Raw genomic sequence first — 20,656 nt, forward strand, 5'->3', positions numbered from 1 at the left:
TTTAATAAGGTTTGGCATTCCCTAACAATGCTGGACTAAGCTCCTAGATATAGTTAGAATTGCCCAACAGTGGTAGACTCTGGTTCCTTTAAATTATCTTTTGTGAAGAAGTACTTGATACCCATTTTCAACTTGGGGCGTGAGTGCAGGGTGGGGGGAGTGGGAGTGGTGAGGCAGGCATGCAGGAAGCGCTCACATTCGTCTCCGTAAAAGGCCAAGGCCAGTTTCACTTCCATCCCTCATCATCCAAGGTAACCTCCCTCCCCCACCATCAATGCCCGCAGGAATGAAGGGGAGTCAGATAGCAGCAGAATTTCGGGTGGCAGGACACCAACTCCATGGACCCAAGGATATGGTTTCTGGTTCTAAGAGAAGTCGTTAAGGAGTGTGGGTGGGGTTTGACAGGCAATGCTTACCAGTCAGGGGGGCAAAGGGGAAGTGTTGGGCAGAGGAAGCCCGAGGTTCACTCATAGGACCTGCTACTTCGAGCCCACAAAGAGACTGTTCAAAGTTTAAAATAAATCCTACCTTGCTGACTATCTTCTAGCCCTAGCTTCCTTTGGCCATAACTCTCTCCCACCAGGCCAGCACTGTGACAACTTGCATGTCTCAGGGTTCAAAACATGCTCATGTCCAAATAATATCATCAGCCCCAACATTTGAAGCCTCACGTGCCTCCCAAAGCCCAAAAGTCAAAATAGTGACTGGAAAGAGTGTGGCACAAAAGGGAGGTAAATATTCTTCCCTAATTTTAACCCATCCTTGTCAGGTGCAGGGAGTTAAAATTGGGGCTATGGTCTTTGGTTGAACCTATGTCAGTCCAAGTTGTCTATTCCATTTTGAGCAGATGGAGGTTATTTTTTAAAATATTTTTGGGAATGTGGTGGTATTCGGTAAAGAAGGCTGTGAGTGAGTGCGTGTGTGTGTAATTAAACTAGGGGAGGGTTAGTAAAGACAGTTTGTGGGAGCAGAGAGATGAAAGGTAAAGGTGATTATAGATGCATGCATTTGTAATGAGAGGCTATGGTGAAGTTAACTGTACGAGTAAATAGGTTGGGTTTTAAAATTTGTAATAGGTGTTAGGTAAGGATTTGACTTTTCAGCTGTTAAACATCAAAGGGAGTTTAGAAGTGACAAGGAATTTTTACAGCTCACCAAAGTTTCAAAAGTAAACAAGGGAAGGTTATTAAATTTTATTTGACCTGAAAGTGGAGGCAATAGGAAAACATGAAAGGTTTTTATATTTTGGAAAAATCGATTTCAAAGAGGTGCTTAGAACTATGGAGTCTAAGATCAAAGGGAAAAATGATATTTAAGGAAAGATGTTTAGTTGTATTGTGTTGGCTGTGTGGGGAGATCTCCTGAGACCAGCTCTGTGCTGAGAAAGATTGTGAATTTGAAACAGCTATCCAGTTTCAAGCCAGAAAAGGCTTTGTTTTCGGAAAACGGTTTGTTTCTGAACTTTCTTCAATTCCACAGCAGATTGGAAGAGAGTGAGAAGTTGTGTGGTGTACTTTATTATGTGGCAGATGATGGTTTTGCAATTTGTATTTATTACGAGATGTGTGCACTGAATTCAGAAGTAATAAGTCCACCAAGATCTTTAGAAATTTAAAAACAATAAATTAAAATATTGATTAACAAAATAAAAGATGTGAAGCACATACCTAAGACTACAATTGCTGCTATAATAACTCGTAAAATTCCTAATTAACCTGACCACGCCCTAGTTACACTCCCTTTAAAGCAATGGTCCACAATAGATTTTAGATTTGAAACAAACTCAACAAGTTAACACAATACCCTGGACAGTGGAATTCCAAATGGATTTTCCCCAGCTTCACTTTTGTTAGATAGCGGATTTATGCACAAATGTTGGAGGCTTCATTAGGCTATTTCAAATACTCCTATTAGATCTTACATGGCCTTCACTGACACATAACCTTTCATTCTCTTTTATATATGTTTCTCTCTTTTTAATATGTAAATTCTATTGTTCCATATGTCTTTGAAACGGTATCTTCCTCATAATATAAAAACTTTCATATTACCACTATATATTGTCAGTAACCTTTGCAAAAAATAAACATATTCCTTAGCCTTGCTTATCTGGCTAGTTGCAAACAGACTGAGATCCTTTTGAAATCCAAATATCCCTTAATTTATCTAAAAATTCAAATTCCCTTCACACCTTACATGCTAAGCCAGCATCCAAGTTCACTCATTAGCATGTCAAGCACCTAGCTTCTTTTGGTGATTTAAAGCTTGCAGTCTGCTTGACTACAAAATGTAATTAAATCACACATAGACCCAACTATACTTACCCCCATAATCCTACTTCACAATAAACCAGAGAAATATTATGAAAAAAAATGTCAGTTTCATGACAATTAAAGTAGCAGCAGTTTTTGCCTGTGGTAATATTACAGGATTTTTATGGTTAAAAATCTATGAGAGCTGTTGCCATGTAGTTTACTTGCGTGTTTTGACCAAGCGGATTTTTGGGGGGTTGGGGGGAACGTTTTGTAAGACCGTTTAACTGCATATTTTTTCTCTTATGTGCTTAAGTTCTTTTTCTTGTTGTTAATAAATCTTCTAACTTTAAAATCTTATAAGTGTTACCGGGATTCTATGCTTCTGGGATTAGTAGTTTTCCCCTCACTTTCAAAATACAAAGGAAAAGTTATGATCAGTAAGACAAGATTCCCTCTGGGATTTGGCTTGCTCAGCGTATAACATCAGTTGTAGTCGTAACAATATAGACTGGGAAAATATCACCGAGAAATATGTTACACGCTCTTTATTGCTTTTTCTATTGAAACCCTGCCCTGACTATATCCTCCATTGCAAAAATAAAACAATGAAGCTGAAATACTGGAGTAAAATCAAAACATTTTGGAGAATAACCTTCTAAACTGTTTGGCACTTCTAAACTTTTTACCCATCGCTTTTCTTGCTGATAGCACTGTTGTGCATTTCTTCTTCTTCAGTTCTCTACCCGAAGGCAGGTCCGATCCACACTGCCACAATCTCCACCATGGGCGGAGCAATGAGGCAGGTCACGAATCTACACCAGCCAGAATGGGGATAGAACTCAGAACTGTTGGCACCAGTCTTATCCACACCAGCCCTGCAACCAACGGAGCCAACCAGGCCCCCCCAAAAATTTGAATTTCTATTTTGCGGGAAGCTTGGGATTGCAAAGAATGGGTCTGTTTAAAATAAAACCCGAATACTTATTAATCATTTGTTTAGCCAGGGAGGTAAAGAAAAGATAATTTCACTGGTGAACTTGAGAATCTTGCATTCTAAGTTTATCCCCGAAGTTTCTAACCTAGGATTTTCTGATTCCCCTTCTGCCACTTAAAGTACTTCATTGAAACAAAGAGAAACCTGATTAAGTGCTGGGAGTGAGAGTGCGGCACAGACTCTTTTGTCACCCCATAACAGTCACATTAACGGTGATTCAACTGGCAATTGCAGGACCTCAGCCTTCAGTAGTTCCTGTACAGAGCATGACTTCCAACCTTTAGGAGAAACGACATTTTTTGTCGATTGAACTTAACTTTTACTCAGCAAATGTGAGACTGGGCTGGATGTTTTTTCCAGGAATAAATTCCGTTGTGAAAGTTCCACTCACTGGTTACCAGGTCTTCTCCCTTCCGCAGTAAACAAGTTGTATTCCACTGTTCCTTTCATGCATTCTCCCTGCACTAAGAAAACCATCTGGGCTTCATTCAGAGCTGGTGAGAGGGCAGGCCAGTGTGGTGGGGGCGGGGTGGGGGGTGCGCAGCAGGTTAGATTTCCACTAGTATCCTCCTGACTCCACTCACCTGACACAATCGTGATAAATGAGTTTGGAAATATATTGGGAATGGAGGGGACATCCCAAAACAAAGGTGTACACATGTTTGTTCGGGATGCAAGAACTCCAAAGTGAGATATTTATTTCACGTTTTCAGTCAGAAGCCAATTCCCAAGCACTACAAACAGAATATGTCATGACTAGGAGTGTGCAATTATGGAATAGCCATATTGAAGATCTGTTCCCCACATGGTTTCTGTGCCAGTCTGAGCACAGTTTGAGGTCTCAAACCCTGTCTTAGATCCAAGGCCCCAATCAACAAGACTCCTCCACTCCAGCGTCCCCCCCACACAAAATTAACCATATTCTTTTCATAACCCCAACTCCATTGGCATATTACCTGGTCAGCTTTGCTCATGAAATATCAGATATCAAAGCTAAACATGCTTGTGTTTATTCTGTGTAAGTTTGCACTTTTTCAGAAAAATAAACTTTGAGTGTTTACACAAAAGTAGTTTAGTCTTGTACTCCATGTAGCTTCTTTAAAGCAGGCTGACTGATTGCTGCGGGGGGAATTGTCACTCTGTAGACAATGCATCCCTTTGGAAGTAGTAGCTAAACAGAGATGAAAGAAACTGTTAGACAGAGTGTAAGAAACTGTTTGATTTAGCGCTGGTTAATATTTGTCCAAAGGAAAAGATCTGCAGCAGTGCGACATATGGATCTTTCAAAAGAGTGTCCCTGTACAAAATGCACAAAGGTATCCTTTCTTATTCTCTGACACTCCATTTGTCATTTAAACGCATGTTATGTTTAGCAGCAGCTTTCCCTATGTTTTCATGTTTTGTTAATTTCACCTCACATTCCATGAATATCCAAACTATTTAACTGATTTTTGTATTAACGACAATGCATTGCCATGATTTGCCATAATGCAGCAGCCTGGTACAAGGAGTGAGGCATCTTGACTTACAGATCTAAACCAATGTCAGGGTCACAAGCCAGGCTCTGCCCATTGCTCATTAGCAATTATCACACATTTTTCTTCCTCCTTTAGTTTCCTTTCTGACTTCCTCCCTTATCCTGTCTCCTGCAGCTGTAAAATCAGCTATACTTTCATATGAGGGAACACAATTTGTAACCTCATGGCCCGGCATATCTCCAACTCTACCATTACCATCAAGTCAGGGGATCAACCCTGGTTCAATGAAGAGCGCAGGAGGACATGCCAGAAGCAGCACCAGGCATACCTAAAAATGAGTTGTCAACCTGGTGAAGCTATAACACAGGACTGCATGCCAAACAGCATAAGCAGCAAGTGATAGGCAGAGCTAAGCAACCCCACAACCAACGGATCAGAGCTAAGCTCTGCAGTCCTGCCACATCCAGTCGTGAATGGTGGTGGACAATTAAATAACTTACTTGAAGAGGAAGCTCCACAAATATCCCCATCCTCAATGATGGGGAAGCACAGCACATCAGTGCAAACGACAAGGTTGAAGCATTTTCTACAATCTTCAGCGAGAAGTGCAGAGTGTCTGATCCATCTCGGCCTCCTCCAGAGGTCCCCAGTATCACAGCTTCAGCCAATTCAATTCACTCCACATGATATTAAGAAACTGCTGGAGGCACTGGATACTGCAAAGGCTATGGGCCCTAACAATATATCTGCAATAGTACTGAAGACTTGTGCTCCAGAACTTGCTGCACCCTTAGCCAAGCTTTTCCAGCACAGCTACAACACAGGCATCTACCCGGCTATGTGGAAAATTGCCCAAGTATGTCCTGCACACAAAAAGCAAGACAAAACCAACCTGCTCCATCAGTCTACTCTCAACCATCAGTAAATTAACAGAAGGGGTCATCAACAGTGCTATCAAGCAGCACTTGCTTAACAATAACCTGCTCACTGATGCCCAGTTTGGATCCTGCCAGGGCCACTCAGCTCCTGACCTCATTACAGCCTTGTTTCAAACATAGACAAAAGAGCTGAACTTCCAGAGTGAGGTGACAGTGACTGCCCTTGACATCAAGGCCGCATTTGACCGAGTGTGGCATCAAGGAGCCCTAGCAAAACTGGAGTCAACGGGAATCAGGGTAAAACTCTCCACTGATTGGAGACATACCTAGCACAAATGAAGATAGTTGTGGTTGCTCATCTCAGCTCCAGGACATCACTGCACGAGTTCCTCAGGGTAGGGTCCTCGGCCCAACCATCTTCAGCTGCTTCATCAATGACCTTCCTTCCATCATTAGGTCAGAAGTGGGAATGTTCACTGATGATTGCACAATGTTCCGCACCATTCACGACTCCTCAGATACTGAAGTAGTCCCTGTCCAAATGCAGCAAGACCTGGACAATATCCAGGCTTGGGCTGACAAGTGGCAAGTAACATTTGTGCCACACAGGTGCCAGGCAATGACCATTTCTAATAAAAGAGAACTTAACCATCACCCCTTGATGTTCAATGGCATTACCATCGCTGAATCGCTCACTGTCAACATCCTGGGGGTTATCATTAACCAGAAACTGAACTGGACAAGCTATATAAATACTGTGGCTACACAAGCAGTTTAGAGGCTAAGAATCCTGCGATGAGTGACTCCCCAAAGCCTGTCCACCATCTACAAGGCACAAGTCAGAAGTGTGATGGAATACTCCCCACTTGCCTGGATGAGTGCAGCTCCCACAACACTCAAGAAGCTTGACACCATCCAGAACAAAGCAGCTTCTTGATTGGAACCACATCCCCAAACATTCACTCCCTCCACCACTGACACACAGTGGCAACAGTGTGTACCATCTACAAGATGCACTGCAGGAATTCACCAAGATTCCTTCGACATCGTCTTCCAAACCCACAACTACTACCATCTGGAAGGACAAGAGCAGCAAATAGATAGGAACACCATCACCTGGAAGTTCCCCTCCAAGTCACTCACCATCCTGACTTGGAAATATATCGCCATTCCTTCACTGTCGCTGGGTCAAAATCCTGGAACTCCCTTCCTAACAGCACTGTGGGTGTACCTACACCACATGGACTGCAGCGGTTCAAGAAGGCAGCTCACCACCACCTTCTCAAGGACAGTTAGGAAGGGGCAATAAATGGTGGCCCAGCCAGCAAAGCCCACATCCTGTGAGTGAATAAAAAAATATGCACTTGTGTTCACTGTTACTTAATGTTTTTTTTTATTCTTTCAGGGGTGTATGCATGGACTTGCATAGAAAATACAACACAGAAATAGGTCTTTTGGCCCAACTAGTCTGTGTCAGTGTTTAGACCCTGTATTTGATGTCCACGTAATCCATTATCACATGTCCTTCATCTGCTGCCTATCCATAACCTTGAATATTGACTTAGTTTCTGCCTAAATAACTAACCCAGGAAGTAAGTCCCAAAGTCTCATAACATTCTATTTTCATACATTTAATCTATGACTCTTTGTTCCAAATCCCTAAACGACTGGAAACAGTCTGCTTCTATCTACCTTGTCCCATAATTGCATAATTTTAAACACTATTTCCTTCTCTGTAATTTGCTCTCACATAAAAGTGCCCATTTTTAAGGCCATCTTTGTATTTGTATTTCCTCATACCAGGCAGAATCTGCACTGTATCCTCTTCAAAAGCTTCAATATCTTTCTTCAAGTGTTGAGCCCAAGATAACGCATAGAACTCTAAATTAGACCTTATTAAAAGTTTATATAGGATCATCATTCCTTCTTATCCTTTATATCTTATACACCATGTGATGAAACCTAGCATTTTGTTTTATGGTCTCATAAACCTGAGATGCTGCCTTTAATGTCCTGTGGACCTGTGCCCCAAAATTCCTTTACTCTTCCATAGCACTGAGCTTCTTCCATTGAATATTATCACTTTTATTTCAAACAAAATATTAACCTCACACTTACTGACTTTGAACTCCATCTGCCACTCTTTACCTTATTCCCTCATCTTATTAATACCCATTTTCAGCTTTGTCCAGTCTCATCAGTGAATTTCAACACCACTCCTTCTGGGCCCACATCCAAATCATTGGTACACGTAGCGATCACAAGTGGTCTCACAACTGAACGCTGTGGACACCGCCACCCACTTTCAGCCACCGTGAAAAACTGCTCTTAGTTTGGGGCATTTCCTTTGAACCAATTTTTAAAGTTGTTTACTAGCAATCTCCCATGTATTACCTGGTGAAAGTCATTCCCCATGTCGATACATAACCTACATCCAGTGCATTTCATCCACCATGCTTTATACCTCCTCAAAGAATTCTAATGAAATTTGTCAAGTATGGTCATCCCTTCTGAAATCCATAATGGCTTCTTCTGTTTGATATACAGTAAACTTTGTGTTATCTGGCATGCTGCCAGCTGAAATTTTCTAGTGACTGGGATTTCTGACAGCTCTTTTTTTTATATATATATATAAAGCCAATCACTTTCGGTGTTCAGACAATGCATTCTTTTGAAAAAAAACTAATAATAATAATAGATTGTAAATCTGCAGAAGTTCTTCTTAGGCTTTACATTGAAGTTATTAAATTATTGAGTCCATTTTGGTTATTTTGCCTGAACAAAGATATCCCACACCTTCCCTTGTGTCCGGAGTAATGTAACTCCCTGTTAACCAGCACGTTTGTTTAACTGGTACCACCCATTCCCCAAGCCTGCCACATAACAAAGATTTACTGTGAGTTCAAATCAGGATGATGTGTTGACTTGGAGAGGAACTTGGACGTGTTCACATGTACCAGCTGCCTTTGTCCTTCTAGCTGTTGGAGGACATGGGTTTGGTAGGTGCTGAAAAAGTAGCCCTGGCAACTTGCTGCAATATCTTTTATTAAAAGTGCACACTGCAGCCAGTGTGCTGGTGATGCAGTGTGAATGTTTAAGGTGGTGGATGGGGTGCCAATCAAGCAGAATGCTTTGTCCTGGATGGTGTTTAACTTCTTGAGTGTTTGTTGCAACCGCACCCATCCAGGTAAGTGGAGAGCATTCCATAAAATTAATGGCTTTTGTCCTGTAGCTAGTGGAAAGGCTTTGGGAAGTCAGGAGGCGAGCCATTCACTGCATAATACCCAGCTTCTGTTCTGCTTTAGCAGCCATAATATTTATGGGACTGGTCCAGTTGAGCTTTTGGTCAATGTGAATCCTAAATTATTTCTGGTAGGGGCCTTGGCAATGTTAGGACAGAATTTTGACTTCGGCATGTGGGCGCGCGCCCGACACGCTGGAGCGTAAAAAAGCACATGATATTTCGGTCGACGGGCACGCGTGAGAGTCAGCAGCGCGCCTGCTGACAATTAAGAGGCCTATTAAGGCCATTAAATTTTCAATTAACTGGGATTTTTCACTGCCCGTCCAACGTTACTGTTGACGAGCGGGCAAATCGGCCAGGCGACCTTTGCATTTCTGAGGCAACCTTATCCAAGAGAAGGATGAGGTTTCCAAGATTAATTTAAAAAAAGATAAAAATGTGTGGACATAGGGAAGAATTTTCCCATCAGCGAGTGAGGGCGGGTCCCGCTCACCGACCGGTAAAATGACACGCGGTGATGTCGGGCGGGCGTCCTGACGTCACTGTGCATCATTTAGACTTTCAGTTCAGCGGGCGCGCAGCCGACTTGGCTACGCTCCTGCCAAACTGTCAAAGGCCTATTAAGGCCATTTAAAACCTAATTACTTCAATTTAATGAGCTGCCCGTCCAACCTTAAAGTTGGCGGGCAGGCAAAGAGCCCAGGCGGCCTTCGCGTTTTTCATGAAACCTCGTCCACAGCTGGGTTGAGGTTTCACCAAGTGTTTTAAAATCTAATAAAAATGTATACATTTATTCTTTGACATGTCCCAGCCCCTGTGATAGTGTCACACGAGGGGACATGTTTTAAAAGTGTTAAAAACCTTTATTTAAAAACTTTAGCACTGAAACAAATCTCCCTGAGGCACCTCGGTGCCTCGGAGAGATCTCTGCGCTCTTACGCGCGCGTGCGCAGAAGAGCACAGGGAACCTCTCAGGGAATCCACCCCAACACAGCTGAGCCTTTCAGCGCGCCTTTACGCTGGCTGGCCGAGAATTGGCCAGCCAGCGTGAAATCGCGGTCAGGGGTCCGATGACGGTCGCCGGTCCGTTCCCCAGCCACGCCCAAGCCCACCGATCATGGCCACCCGCCAACCCGAAAATTCTACCCTTAGTGTCTTGAGCTGTACTTGAAGAGTTGGTTAAGTTCCTTCTTAGTGAGGTTGGTCGTTCCCTCTCACTTGTGTTGTGTGAGTGTTACTTGCCACTTATCAGCATAAACATGGGTTTTGTCCAGGTCTTGCTGCAGGCTGGCATGGGCTGCATCAGTATCTGAGGAGTTGAGCATGGACCTAACTGCTGAGCAATCATCAGCAAGTAGCCTCACTTAACCTTATTTTTTTTTAACGTTTCTATAATGTATCGATTTACTATGAGACCCAATATAAAGAGGTAATCAGTACAGTGGAAGCCATGAGCCTAGAAGCAAATTTGCAATCCAGCCCCATCTGGACTCAATTTCTTGCAGACACTTGGTCCATTCCTCTAGTCTTCCCTCCAATTTTGACGGGTGACCTTGCCAATTGGAGACACATTCCATGTGAGCCCCAGTCTGCGTCGCAACATAACTCCAGACTGCAACATAGAATGCTAATCCTCCCACAAGGATAGCATTTCCATACTTGTCATGAAAGTCAGGATCAGTTTTGTGGTGAGCTTGTCTTGTTACAATTTGACGAATGCTCCGACATGGCAGGGAAAGCAGACTCTTGATCAAAGGCACCATCTCCACCATCCGCCCATTTACCCTTCAGGAAAACAAATGGCTGTTGGAGGAAGGGCTATTGATCAAGCAGCTGAAGGTAGTTGAACCTGGAACGCTGTCAACAGAATTGAAAACAATGGAAACAAAAATTGGAATAGATATAAAATAGGCAACCAACTCATTGTTGCTTGTTTTACATTATCTAGATCCTTACACACTCCAGATCTACTGGCCCTTTCTGTCACACTTGCTTAACTCACTGGCTATATTCTCTATTTAATTCACCAGCTGTATTACATACTTAAATAGATGTTGGGCTGAATTTTACATACCCCCAGCGGGCATATTTCCCATGGTGGGGGAGGGGGCAAGTAAAATGGGGTGGGTGCCCATCCCACCACCTTCCTGCCCACCCCTGAGCTCACCCCAATAATACAGGGGGCGGGCGGGCGGTGAAAATGGCAGCCTGCCCACCATATTTAAATGAAGAAGAATTAAGGTTCAATTAGTCTTGCTATGAAGCCAATTGTCCCTGATAATATGCTGCCCACGCAACAAACTGTTTGGTGTGGGCAGCAGGATGGGAGTGGGAAGCCCAATTTTTTACCTTGTGTTTAAAGGACAGGAAGGAAAGGGGAACACTCGAGGGTTGCCCTTTGCCGATTGCAGGGAGGCCCCACTTTGGTTGAACCCCACCCTTCCTTCCTACCCACTCTCCCATTAAACCCACCACCTCCTTCCCCACTGCCCCTCTCGCTAACCTACCCAAACCCTCCAGGCCGAAGAGCCTGGACTTGCCTGCTCCAGGGATACAAGGCCTTGGGGCCCTCACTTCAGCTGCAGTACCGACAGCTGCCACTGCGCCTTCCTGGCGCTGCCGGGACCGATGGAGCTGCTGGCCAATCAGATTTGGCCGGCATCTCCAGAGAGTGGCACTTCTGCCCCAGTGAGGGGTAGAAGCCCCACTCAGTCCTCATTAGTCTGCCCTGCAGTGTTTTATGACGTGTTGGCTCCACACCGACGTAGTTTCCGGGAGGGCATGCCGGGAGCTTACAGGAGGTCATGTTCCCATGCACCCACTACTCTTGTATTATTTAGTCCGCTGCCTTTCTAACTTAGTATCACAAAATAATGAACATTCTACAATCTCCCTACATCAGTTGGTCACCTTGCTTGACTTGAACAAAATAAATTCTAACCGCTCACCTGTACCTTAACTTTTCACAGCTTTTTGGATTGAACTAAATTTATTCTACCCCTGCAGCTTTTGTTTACAGAGACTTGGCTGTCTGGGAGTGTGGATGTTTCTCTCATTTTGCTAATTCTGGCCCCAAAAATTGGAATTTCTCCAGATTAACCTAACAACAACTGCTGCTGGTTTCTAATATACTGAGTCATCTCAACTAGAATGCATGTGAACAACCATTGAAAATCTGAACTCACTTTAATTGTCTGAAGCATGTTTCAGACACTATCTGAATCATAATCTATATCTCCCAGCCCTGCTCTCCTGTGAATTTAATCTCTTTAGAGCCAAGTTTAAGTCGACATCAGCATTCATAACATAACACGTCCCTCAGTAGCAGCGTAGCCAAATATTCCAAACTGTGACACTTCATGAAATAATAAGCAATTTCTTAGATGATAAGGAAAAAGTTCCCCAGTTTCTATTCACTCAGGTGTTGGGACTAATTCAAAATGAATACTGGCATCTTGAGAAAATGTTTGAACTTTCTTCAAAAAACTCTTGTCTGCTGTGAAAGATCTGCTTTTGTGAGAAGCTGTCTGGACTAGGTATGACCCTCAACCATATCTTCTGTTCACTCATTTCAGCCACTTGAGCCTGCATTGCAGGGTCGGGACAGAGTTCCATGGGTTAGGGGACTCTGCTGAAGGAGTCCTAATAACAAAGCATTTCAGAATTCTTGTTATCTGTCCTCCATTTTTGCTGCTTATCTGCTGACTTATTTTGTTTCTGAATAAATTAATGTGGAACCTGAAGCTCAATTTTTAATTTGGCCTGAAATGTTTTTAGTCTGTCACTGTCCGGCTGAAGCAATCAGAGGGTACATTTGGCATCTTGTACATGTTTCCAGTGGATAACTTGAGAAAAGATTCTTTACTAATCCTGTGGCACAATGCAGGCATGAGGTGTATGGGTATGGGCCTGTACCTGAAGCCATCAAAAACAGAGGGTGTCCAAATTTACTTTATCTGTAGGCTACTTGTATGTGCATCATGGAGATAGGTACATACTCCATATATGAGAGGTCCATATATCGTAAAACAGCCTGCACGTTCTCATTAATTTGCACAGATTTTATGTTGCTGATACCAACAGATTTTCATGTTCTGACCCACACAGTAATATTGAAAATAATCCTTTCCACACCTCTAGGCTTGTAAAATAAGAAATATTAGTGGACACAGAACTGAGTTGACTGTGCTACAAGGGCAGAATATCAGGGCCTCGTGGGCATAGGTAGCCCTGAGACCACTGGTTGGACATTCCTAGCTTCTTCCTATTCTCTCTGAGGGAAGGTCTTCAATCATACATTCCTACTTGTTTTCATTCATTTCCTCACTTGATGCTATTTACACTTTCTGTTCTAGAACTGCACTGGACACGCCTCAAGCAGGGCACTAGTTGAAAATGTTTGTACCTGTTATTCCAGAATGTTTATTTTCGTGTGATATTGCTTTTATGAGATGATGTTCACTGCCTTGTCTCTGTATCTGCAGCTTTGAGAAGTCACTTTGGCCACCCTATCATTAATGGAAACTGGGCCATCGATAGGCCAGGCACTTATGAAGCAGCAGGAACCCTGTTCAGGTACAAGAGGCCAAATGAAATTAGTACGACTGCAGGGGAATCCTTCATTGCTGAGGGGCCAACCAGTGAAATTCTGGATGTCTACGTAAGTTTAAACTTTGGATATAAGCTGGGCAATTCCTTTGAAATGCCAACAAAGCTTCACATTGCTTCTGTGCATAAATCAAAGGCTCTAACCCTCTGGGGTTTAAATTGGAAATCTCCAGAAAAAGAAACCTTCAAGGATCTGGCGATCTGTCAACAACAACTGTAGGAAACGTAGAACCTGGTAGAACCTGAGAAAAATAAAAATGAATAAGAACATAAAGAAGGTGTTGATATAATGTGACTGATGGGACGTAATGTTAACACGACATGTTAGTATAAATGGAAAAATTTCCATTATGTCAGTGGCTGTGAATAATGTTCATATAATTTTGGTGATTGGAGGAAATGGTTTGGCGACACTGTTGATATAATGTTTCTGATTGGAGACAATGTTAATATAAAATAGTGATCGGCAGTGTTGCCAGAGTGACACAAAGAAAACAAATTGGTTGACAAATGTCCTTCAGGGAAAGTACCAGTCTAGCCTGCTTGTGGCTCCAGTCCTATGTGGTTGACTGAACTTCCCAGTAAATGGGGTCTTGCCTGCATCACCACCCCAAACCCCCCCCACCCCCCCCCACACACACACACACACACACACTCCCCCCCACCCCCCAACTCCACATGGAGAGCAAATAGAAAATGTCAGTAAATGGGAAGAGAATATTAACATACCTTTAATGGTTGGAGAAAAATGTTCCTGTAAAGTTAGTGATTGGAGAGAAAGTTAATGACCCAGAATTTGCTGTAACTAGTCAATGAATGCTACCCACTGTCAGTTAGACTTGCCCTCACCCATTTATACACCATGATATTTTGTGCAGCAAGTTGCAATAAATAAAGATGCAAACATCACAGCGCCTTCTACTGGGTATGTAGGATCAGCGTGAACAGGGCAAGCAAGTGTGTACCTCCTTAATCAGAACAAAGAATTGTGAAATTAACAGGACAAAGTCTGAGGAAAAGGTGTAAATTAGAATGAAATGGAACTCAACATCAAATCAGCCACAGGTTGGCCCGGGTTTTGTAATAAGAATGTGAGTGAGGCTACAATGCTCATCATTATTGTGCACTTTTATTGTGGAGTAAATCAGATAGCAACCTCCAATGTCTGCACTTGGACAATACAATTCGGAACTGGTACCCCAGTGATGGACTTGGCATTAACATTCGTATAAGAACTTGAAGTTGCAGTATTTAACTACGTGTTATTCAGCAAACATGTCAGAGAAAAGCTGGGGCTTGTCCATTCAAGTGCAAGTGATATTTATTTTATTTGTTCCTGGGCTGTGGACATCTCTGGCAAGGGCAGCATTTGCTACCCATCCCTTATTACCTTTGAGAAACTGATTGTGTCATGTTGGTAAACTGGTGCAGTCCATATGGTGTAGGTACACCCACAGTGCTGGTAGGAAGGGAGGTCCGGGATTTTGACGTGGTGTAATTGAAGGAACAGTGGTGTGTTTCCAAATCCGAATGGTATGTGACTTGGGTGGGAACTTACAGGTGGTGGTGTTCCCATGCGCTTGCTACTCTTGTTCTTCCAGGCATGATAAGTCTTAATTACTGCTAAACAGGCTTTCTACTACTGAAAATTAACTTTTACAAGTGTGGAGTATCATTCCTTCAGATCTGAGTCATTGTTGGAGATTTTAAAAAGTTATTTTTTTTACTTTGTCCTTCCGTCTCTTTGATCTCTCTCTCAATCACATCTTTCTTTCACTTTTTATTTTGTGTTTTGTATCTGATTTTACATTGAATTAAAAATGCTAACTTACACTTCATAATTTAGACTCTGCATGGCTTTGGTAGGTATTCTTCAATCTGATTGGTTGAAGAGATATGCTGTTACTTGCCCTATCGCACAGTTCCTAGATCCCTTGTAGAGGGTGCTGCACTGTATCAGATTCCAAATGACTGTAAATTACACTCACAAGCCCATGGAAAGCCTGTGGGCAGTTGTAAACATATTGGAAAGGGAGTGCATTTCATTCACCACCAACCGCAAAATCCAGATCAAATAGAAATAAAGAGCGGATAAAAGATTGGAGATAGAAAGAAAAATATAGAGGAAGAAAAAGATCTTTTTTTTAAAATGCGATTTAAGTGAAGAAGGATCGAAGGAAGCTTGTGTGGAGCATAAATACCAACATGGACATTGTGACAACATTTAACCCGGAAGCAGTACAGGAAGGAAATTTTGTAATTTCTTTAAAACATCTGTGGAATCTGTCATTTGTTTTAAAAAATGTTTGAAAGGAACTTTTAAGAGTTCGCATCAGTTGTAAGTGGATCATTTGTAATTTTCTTGGATAATAAGCAATAGTGGTCCATGTGACCTGGCAACCCTTGACCTGGAAGCAGTACCAAGAAGGAAGTTAAGATACGGATGACATGTGGCCTGAGACAAAGAAGCTGCAGCAGGGGAAGAACATAGAAGGCACATTTACAAGAAGCTGTGTGTGTAATACAATTAAAAAGGACAGAAAGCTGAAGACAGGTTTAGAGCAAAGATTGTGAATTAACAATTTTAAGGCTATTTTTCAATTTTGCCAGAACCGACCAGACGGTTTAACAAGGTTTATTAAAGGAGGCCTGGGAATTTGTGTTATCAAGACTATCGTGAGCCTAGCTAAGAAGGTTCTGCAGGCATGTATCATTCTGGAGAAGAGCATCTCCAGGGACCTTGGGCAGACTATGGCTGTCGGTGAATGTGACTTGAGGGCCAAATCAATTGAGAGGGAATGTGAGAGATCCTATAGACCAGAGTCCAAGTTAGAGAACTTTGAAACTGCATGTGGTGCCACATGTCTGCGGGAGTGATGAGGATGCTTAGAACCATAGAACCATAGAACACTACTGCACAAAAAACAGGCCATTCGGCCCTTCTAGTCTGTGCCGAAATATTATTCCGCTAGTCCCATTGACCTGCACCTAGTCCATAACCCTCCAGACCTCTCCCATCCATGTATCTATCTAATTTATTCTTAAAACTTAAGAGTGAGCCCGCATTTACCACATCAGATGGTAGCTCATTCCACACTCTCACCACTCTCTGAGTGAAGAAGTTCCCCCTAATGTTCCCCTTAAACCTTTCCCCTTTCACCCTAAAGCCATGTCCTCTCGTGTTTATTTCTCCTAATCTAAGTGGAAAGAGCCTACTCGCATCTACTCTGTCTATACCCCTCACAATTTTGTAAACTTCTATCAAATCTCCCCTCATTCTTCTACGCTCCAAGGAATAAAGTCCTAACCTGTTTAATCTTTCCCTGTAACTCAACTCCTTAAGACCCGGCAACATCCTAGTAAATCTTCTCTGCACTCTCTCAATCTTACTGATATCCTTCCTGTAGTTAGGCGACCAGAACTGCACACAATACTCCAAAGTTGGCCTCACCAATGTCTTATACAACCTCATCATAACATCCCAACTCCTATAATCAATACTTTGATTTATGAAGGCCAGTATGCCAAAAGCTTTCTTTACAACCTTGTCTACCTGTGTCGCCACTTTCAGGGAATTATGTATCTGAACTCCCAGATCCCTTTGTTCCTCCGCACTCCTCAGTGCCCTACCATTTACTGTGTATGTCCTACTTTGGTTTGACCTTCCAGAACGTAACACCTCACACTTTTCCGCATTAAATTCCATCTGCCATTTTCTGGCCCATTTTTCCAGTTGGTCCAGATCTCTCTGCAAGCTTTGAAAGCCTTCCTCGCTGTCCACAACACCTCCAATCTTAGTGTCATCAGCAAACTTGCTGATCCAATTCACCACATTATCATCCAAATCCAAATCATTGATATAGACAATGATTGTGGTTGTGTAAGATGTATTTTTATTGTATTGACTATTGAAAGTGAAATTTACTTTTTATTTGAAGTAACATTTGCCCATTAATTTATGGTTAATTTGCATTGGTTCTGATTCATGTTAAAGTAAAAGTAACGAAAAATGAAATCTTATTGGTAATTTCTTCATTTATAGGTTGTTGGTACATTTGGTAATTTTGGTTTATAATTTCCCCACAAGGATTATAACAGCATGGTGAGCTGAATGGTCAGTTTCTGTTCTATAAACATTTTGTAAAAAGAAAATTTGTTTTAAATCTCCAACAACAATTGAAACCTGAAGGAATAAGATTCCACACTTATAATAATTAATTTCCATTGACCTTACAGTTATTTTCACAGCCAAATCTAGGCATTTATAATTTCAATGATGAGAGAGAATTTTAATATAATGCCAGTGATTTCAACACACTGAATGTTCAATCAGAATTCAGACTCCAAATATTTCATGGGTTAATTTTTATGTTGAATCACTTTTGTGCTGTGCAAAGTTGTTTTTTTCTATTTAGATTCACTGTTTTACTTTTCTTAACATTTTTTCCAGATGATATATCAACAGGCAAACCCCAAGGTGCAATACGAATATATTTTACCAACTGACAACATTGTCAGCAGCCATTCACTGCCACATACAACAGGTCAACATTTAGGTAAAATCTTGTTCTTCCTTCCTTCCAAGGCAATGGGCAAAATTTTGCCCTGGTCGGGTGAGCTCGGCGGGGGTGGTCGGGAAGCTGATTGCCGCCCGCGATCAGGGCCGGACTGCGATTTCACACTGGCGGGCTAATTAAGGCCTGCCCAGCGTGAAACACGAGCTGCAGCACTGCCTGTATGGGGGTGGGGAGGAGGACGAGCGTGAAATTCGTGCATGTGCACTGGTGCATGCTGGAAAAGCTCCCTGAGGCCCCGCGTGCCGTATGCCACTCCGCCCCGTGCGCTGTACGCCACTCCGCCCCGTACACCACTCCGCCCCTTTCACCGTACGCCACTCTGCCCCGCGCGCCGTACGCCACTCCGCCCCGCGCGCCGTACGCCACTCCGCCCCGTGCGCCGTACGCCACTCCGCCCCGCGCGCCGTACGCCACTCCGCCCCGTACCCCACTCCGCCCCTTTCACCGTACGCCACTCCACCCCGCGCGCCGTACGCCACTCCACCCCGCGCGCCGTACGCCACTCCGCCCCGCGCACCGTACGCCACTCCGCCCCGTACGCCACTCTGCCGCGCGCGCCGTACGCCACTCCGCCCCGCGCGCCGTACGCCACTCCGCCCCGCGCACCGTCGCCACTCTACCTCACACACTATACATGGATTTGTTAAATATACCCTTTGACATTCTTCTCAACAACATCCAAAAATAAGTGGTATGTCGCACAGAATTTTGGGCCTCAGAAATCGATAAGTGTCTGCAAACTTCCTAACATGCGTTTCAAGATGTGACAGACTGGGACCTTCCTTAGCAATTCTGATATATTTGCAAGGACTTTTTAAATTCTTTCTTGGGATGTGGACGTCACTGTCAAGGCCAGCATTTGTTGTCCTTCCCTAATTACCCTTGAATTGGGTGGCTTGCTAGGGTATTTCAAAGGGCAGCTAAGAGTCAACCACTTGGAGGGCTCCTGCTTTTAAATTGAAGGGCAAGTGTCCACATACTAAGAATGCATCTCGGGTACCTGGCATTTTTGAGGCCCAACAAACATGGCAAAAGTGTACCCAGCCAAAGTGGGCAGTGGTTCCCCCTGAAGAAGCTTATAGATGTCCTGCACCAACTTTAATCTGGACTGCGGTATGATGACATGGCAGAATTAATAGTATCTGCAGTGAAGTTTGCAGCAACACAGGTCATAGTCATCATCTCTCATAATTACTCCCATTGTTGCTTTGGAGAGTACCAGGTTCTAGGTCCGAGAAATAGTCACTGTTGGCTGCAAATCGCTTAAAGATTGTTTGGAGGTGACCATAAATAAAGGTGCTTTCACACATCTTGAAGAGATGCCTCCATTAGTGCCACGAGTAGAGTAGCACAAGGTCAGTTGGTTGGCACTCATTTCTGCAGCAGTTCTATGTCATCGCCTGGGCCAGCACAGGCGGCAATCAGCAGAGCCTCTGAACGCACTCGCTTCTCCTCAATAAATGGACACGGGATATATGTTACATTATAATTTTGTAGTTGGTTTTTAAATTTTCAGTATTTTTTTTCTTCTTGTTTTTCTAAGCTGTGGTTGGGTAATTCTTCAGCGTTGCTCCTGTCTGCCAGCTTTACTTCACCAAAAGTGCGGAGGAAAGCTTAAGTTTATCTCAGAGTCGGCATTTAGTTGCTGTTATAAAGGTTCATTTGGTGCCACAACAAGCGGGTCTGGAGATTAGTATGTTTTAAGCATAACCCATTTATTGTTAATCAATAGCTATGTACGCATCCCAGGTACTGCCTGCATGGGTGCTGCCTCCATACTGGCTCTTTCAAGACTACTGCACAGTTTACTATCATGTGACCCTCTCTTCTACCAGGATGAGGGGAGAATGACTGCCCTTGACATCAAGGCCACATTTGACCAAGTGTGGCATCAAGGAGCCCTAACAAAACTGGAGTCAATGGGAATCAGGTGGAAAACTCTCCACTGGTTGGAGTCATACCTAGCACAAAGGAAGATGGTTGTGGTTGTTGGAGGTCAGTCATCTTAGCTCCAGGACATCACTGCTGGAGTTCCGCAGGGTAGTGTCCTGGGTCCAACAATCTTCAGCTGCTTCATCAATGACCTTCCTTCCATCATAAGGTCAGAAGTGGGGATGTTTGCTGATGATTACACAATGTTCCGCACCATTCGCAACTCCTCAGATATTGAAGCAGTCCATGTCCATTTGCAGCAAGACCTGGACAATATCCAGGCTTGGGCTGATAAGTGGCAAATAACATTCACGCCACACAAGTGCAAAGCAATTACCACCTCCAACAAGAGAGAGTCTAACTATTGCCCCTTGACGTTCAATGGCATTACCATCACTGAATCCCCCACTATCAACATCCTGGGGGTTACGATTGACCAGAAACTGAACTGGACTAGCCATATAAATACTGTGGCTACAAGAGCAGGTCAGAGGCTAGGAATTCTGTGACAAGTAACTAACATCCTGACTCCCCAAAGCCTTTCCACCATCTACAAGGCACCAGTCAAGAGTGTGATGGAATACTCCCCACTTGCCTGGATGAGTGCAGCTCCCACAACACTCAAGAAGCTTGACACCATCCAGGACATAGCAGCCCGCTTGATTGACATCACATTCACAAACATTTGCT

General features: G+C 43.3%; 1 protein-coding gene and 1 pseudogene across 1 annotated transcript in view; one reads left to right on the forward strand and one right to left on the reverse strand.

Annotated features, from left to right (window-relative positions):
• The window catches only part of LOC144675000 (thrombospondin type-1 domain-containing protein 4-like), a 187,474-nt gene that overhangs the window by 128,974 nt on the left and 37,844 nt on the right, over positions 1 to 20,656 (forward strand). The window contains exons 3-4 of the mRNA XM_078536095.1: positions 13,334 to 13,509; positions 17,908 to 18,013. Coding sequence (XP_078392221.1) covers positions 13,334 to 13,509; positions 17,908 to 18,013 — 282 coding nt within the window. The remainder of the gene's footprint in view (positions 1 to 13,333; positions 13,510 to 17,907; positions 18,014 to 20,656) is intronic.
• LOC144688642 (cytochrome c oxidase subunit 7B, mitochondrial pseudogene) lies at positions 10,372 to 10,643 on the reverse strand (annotated as a pseudogene).

Source organism: Cetorhinus maximus, chromosome 1 (genome assembly GCF_964194155.1).
Source record: "Cetorhinus maximus chromosome 1, sCetMax3.hap1.1, whole genome shotgun sequence".
Taxonomy (NCBI): Eukaryota; Metazoa; Chordata; class Chondrichthyes; order Lamniformes; family Cetorhinidae; genus Cetorhinus; species Cetorhinus maximus.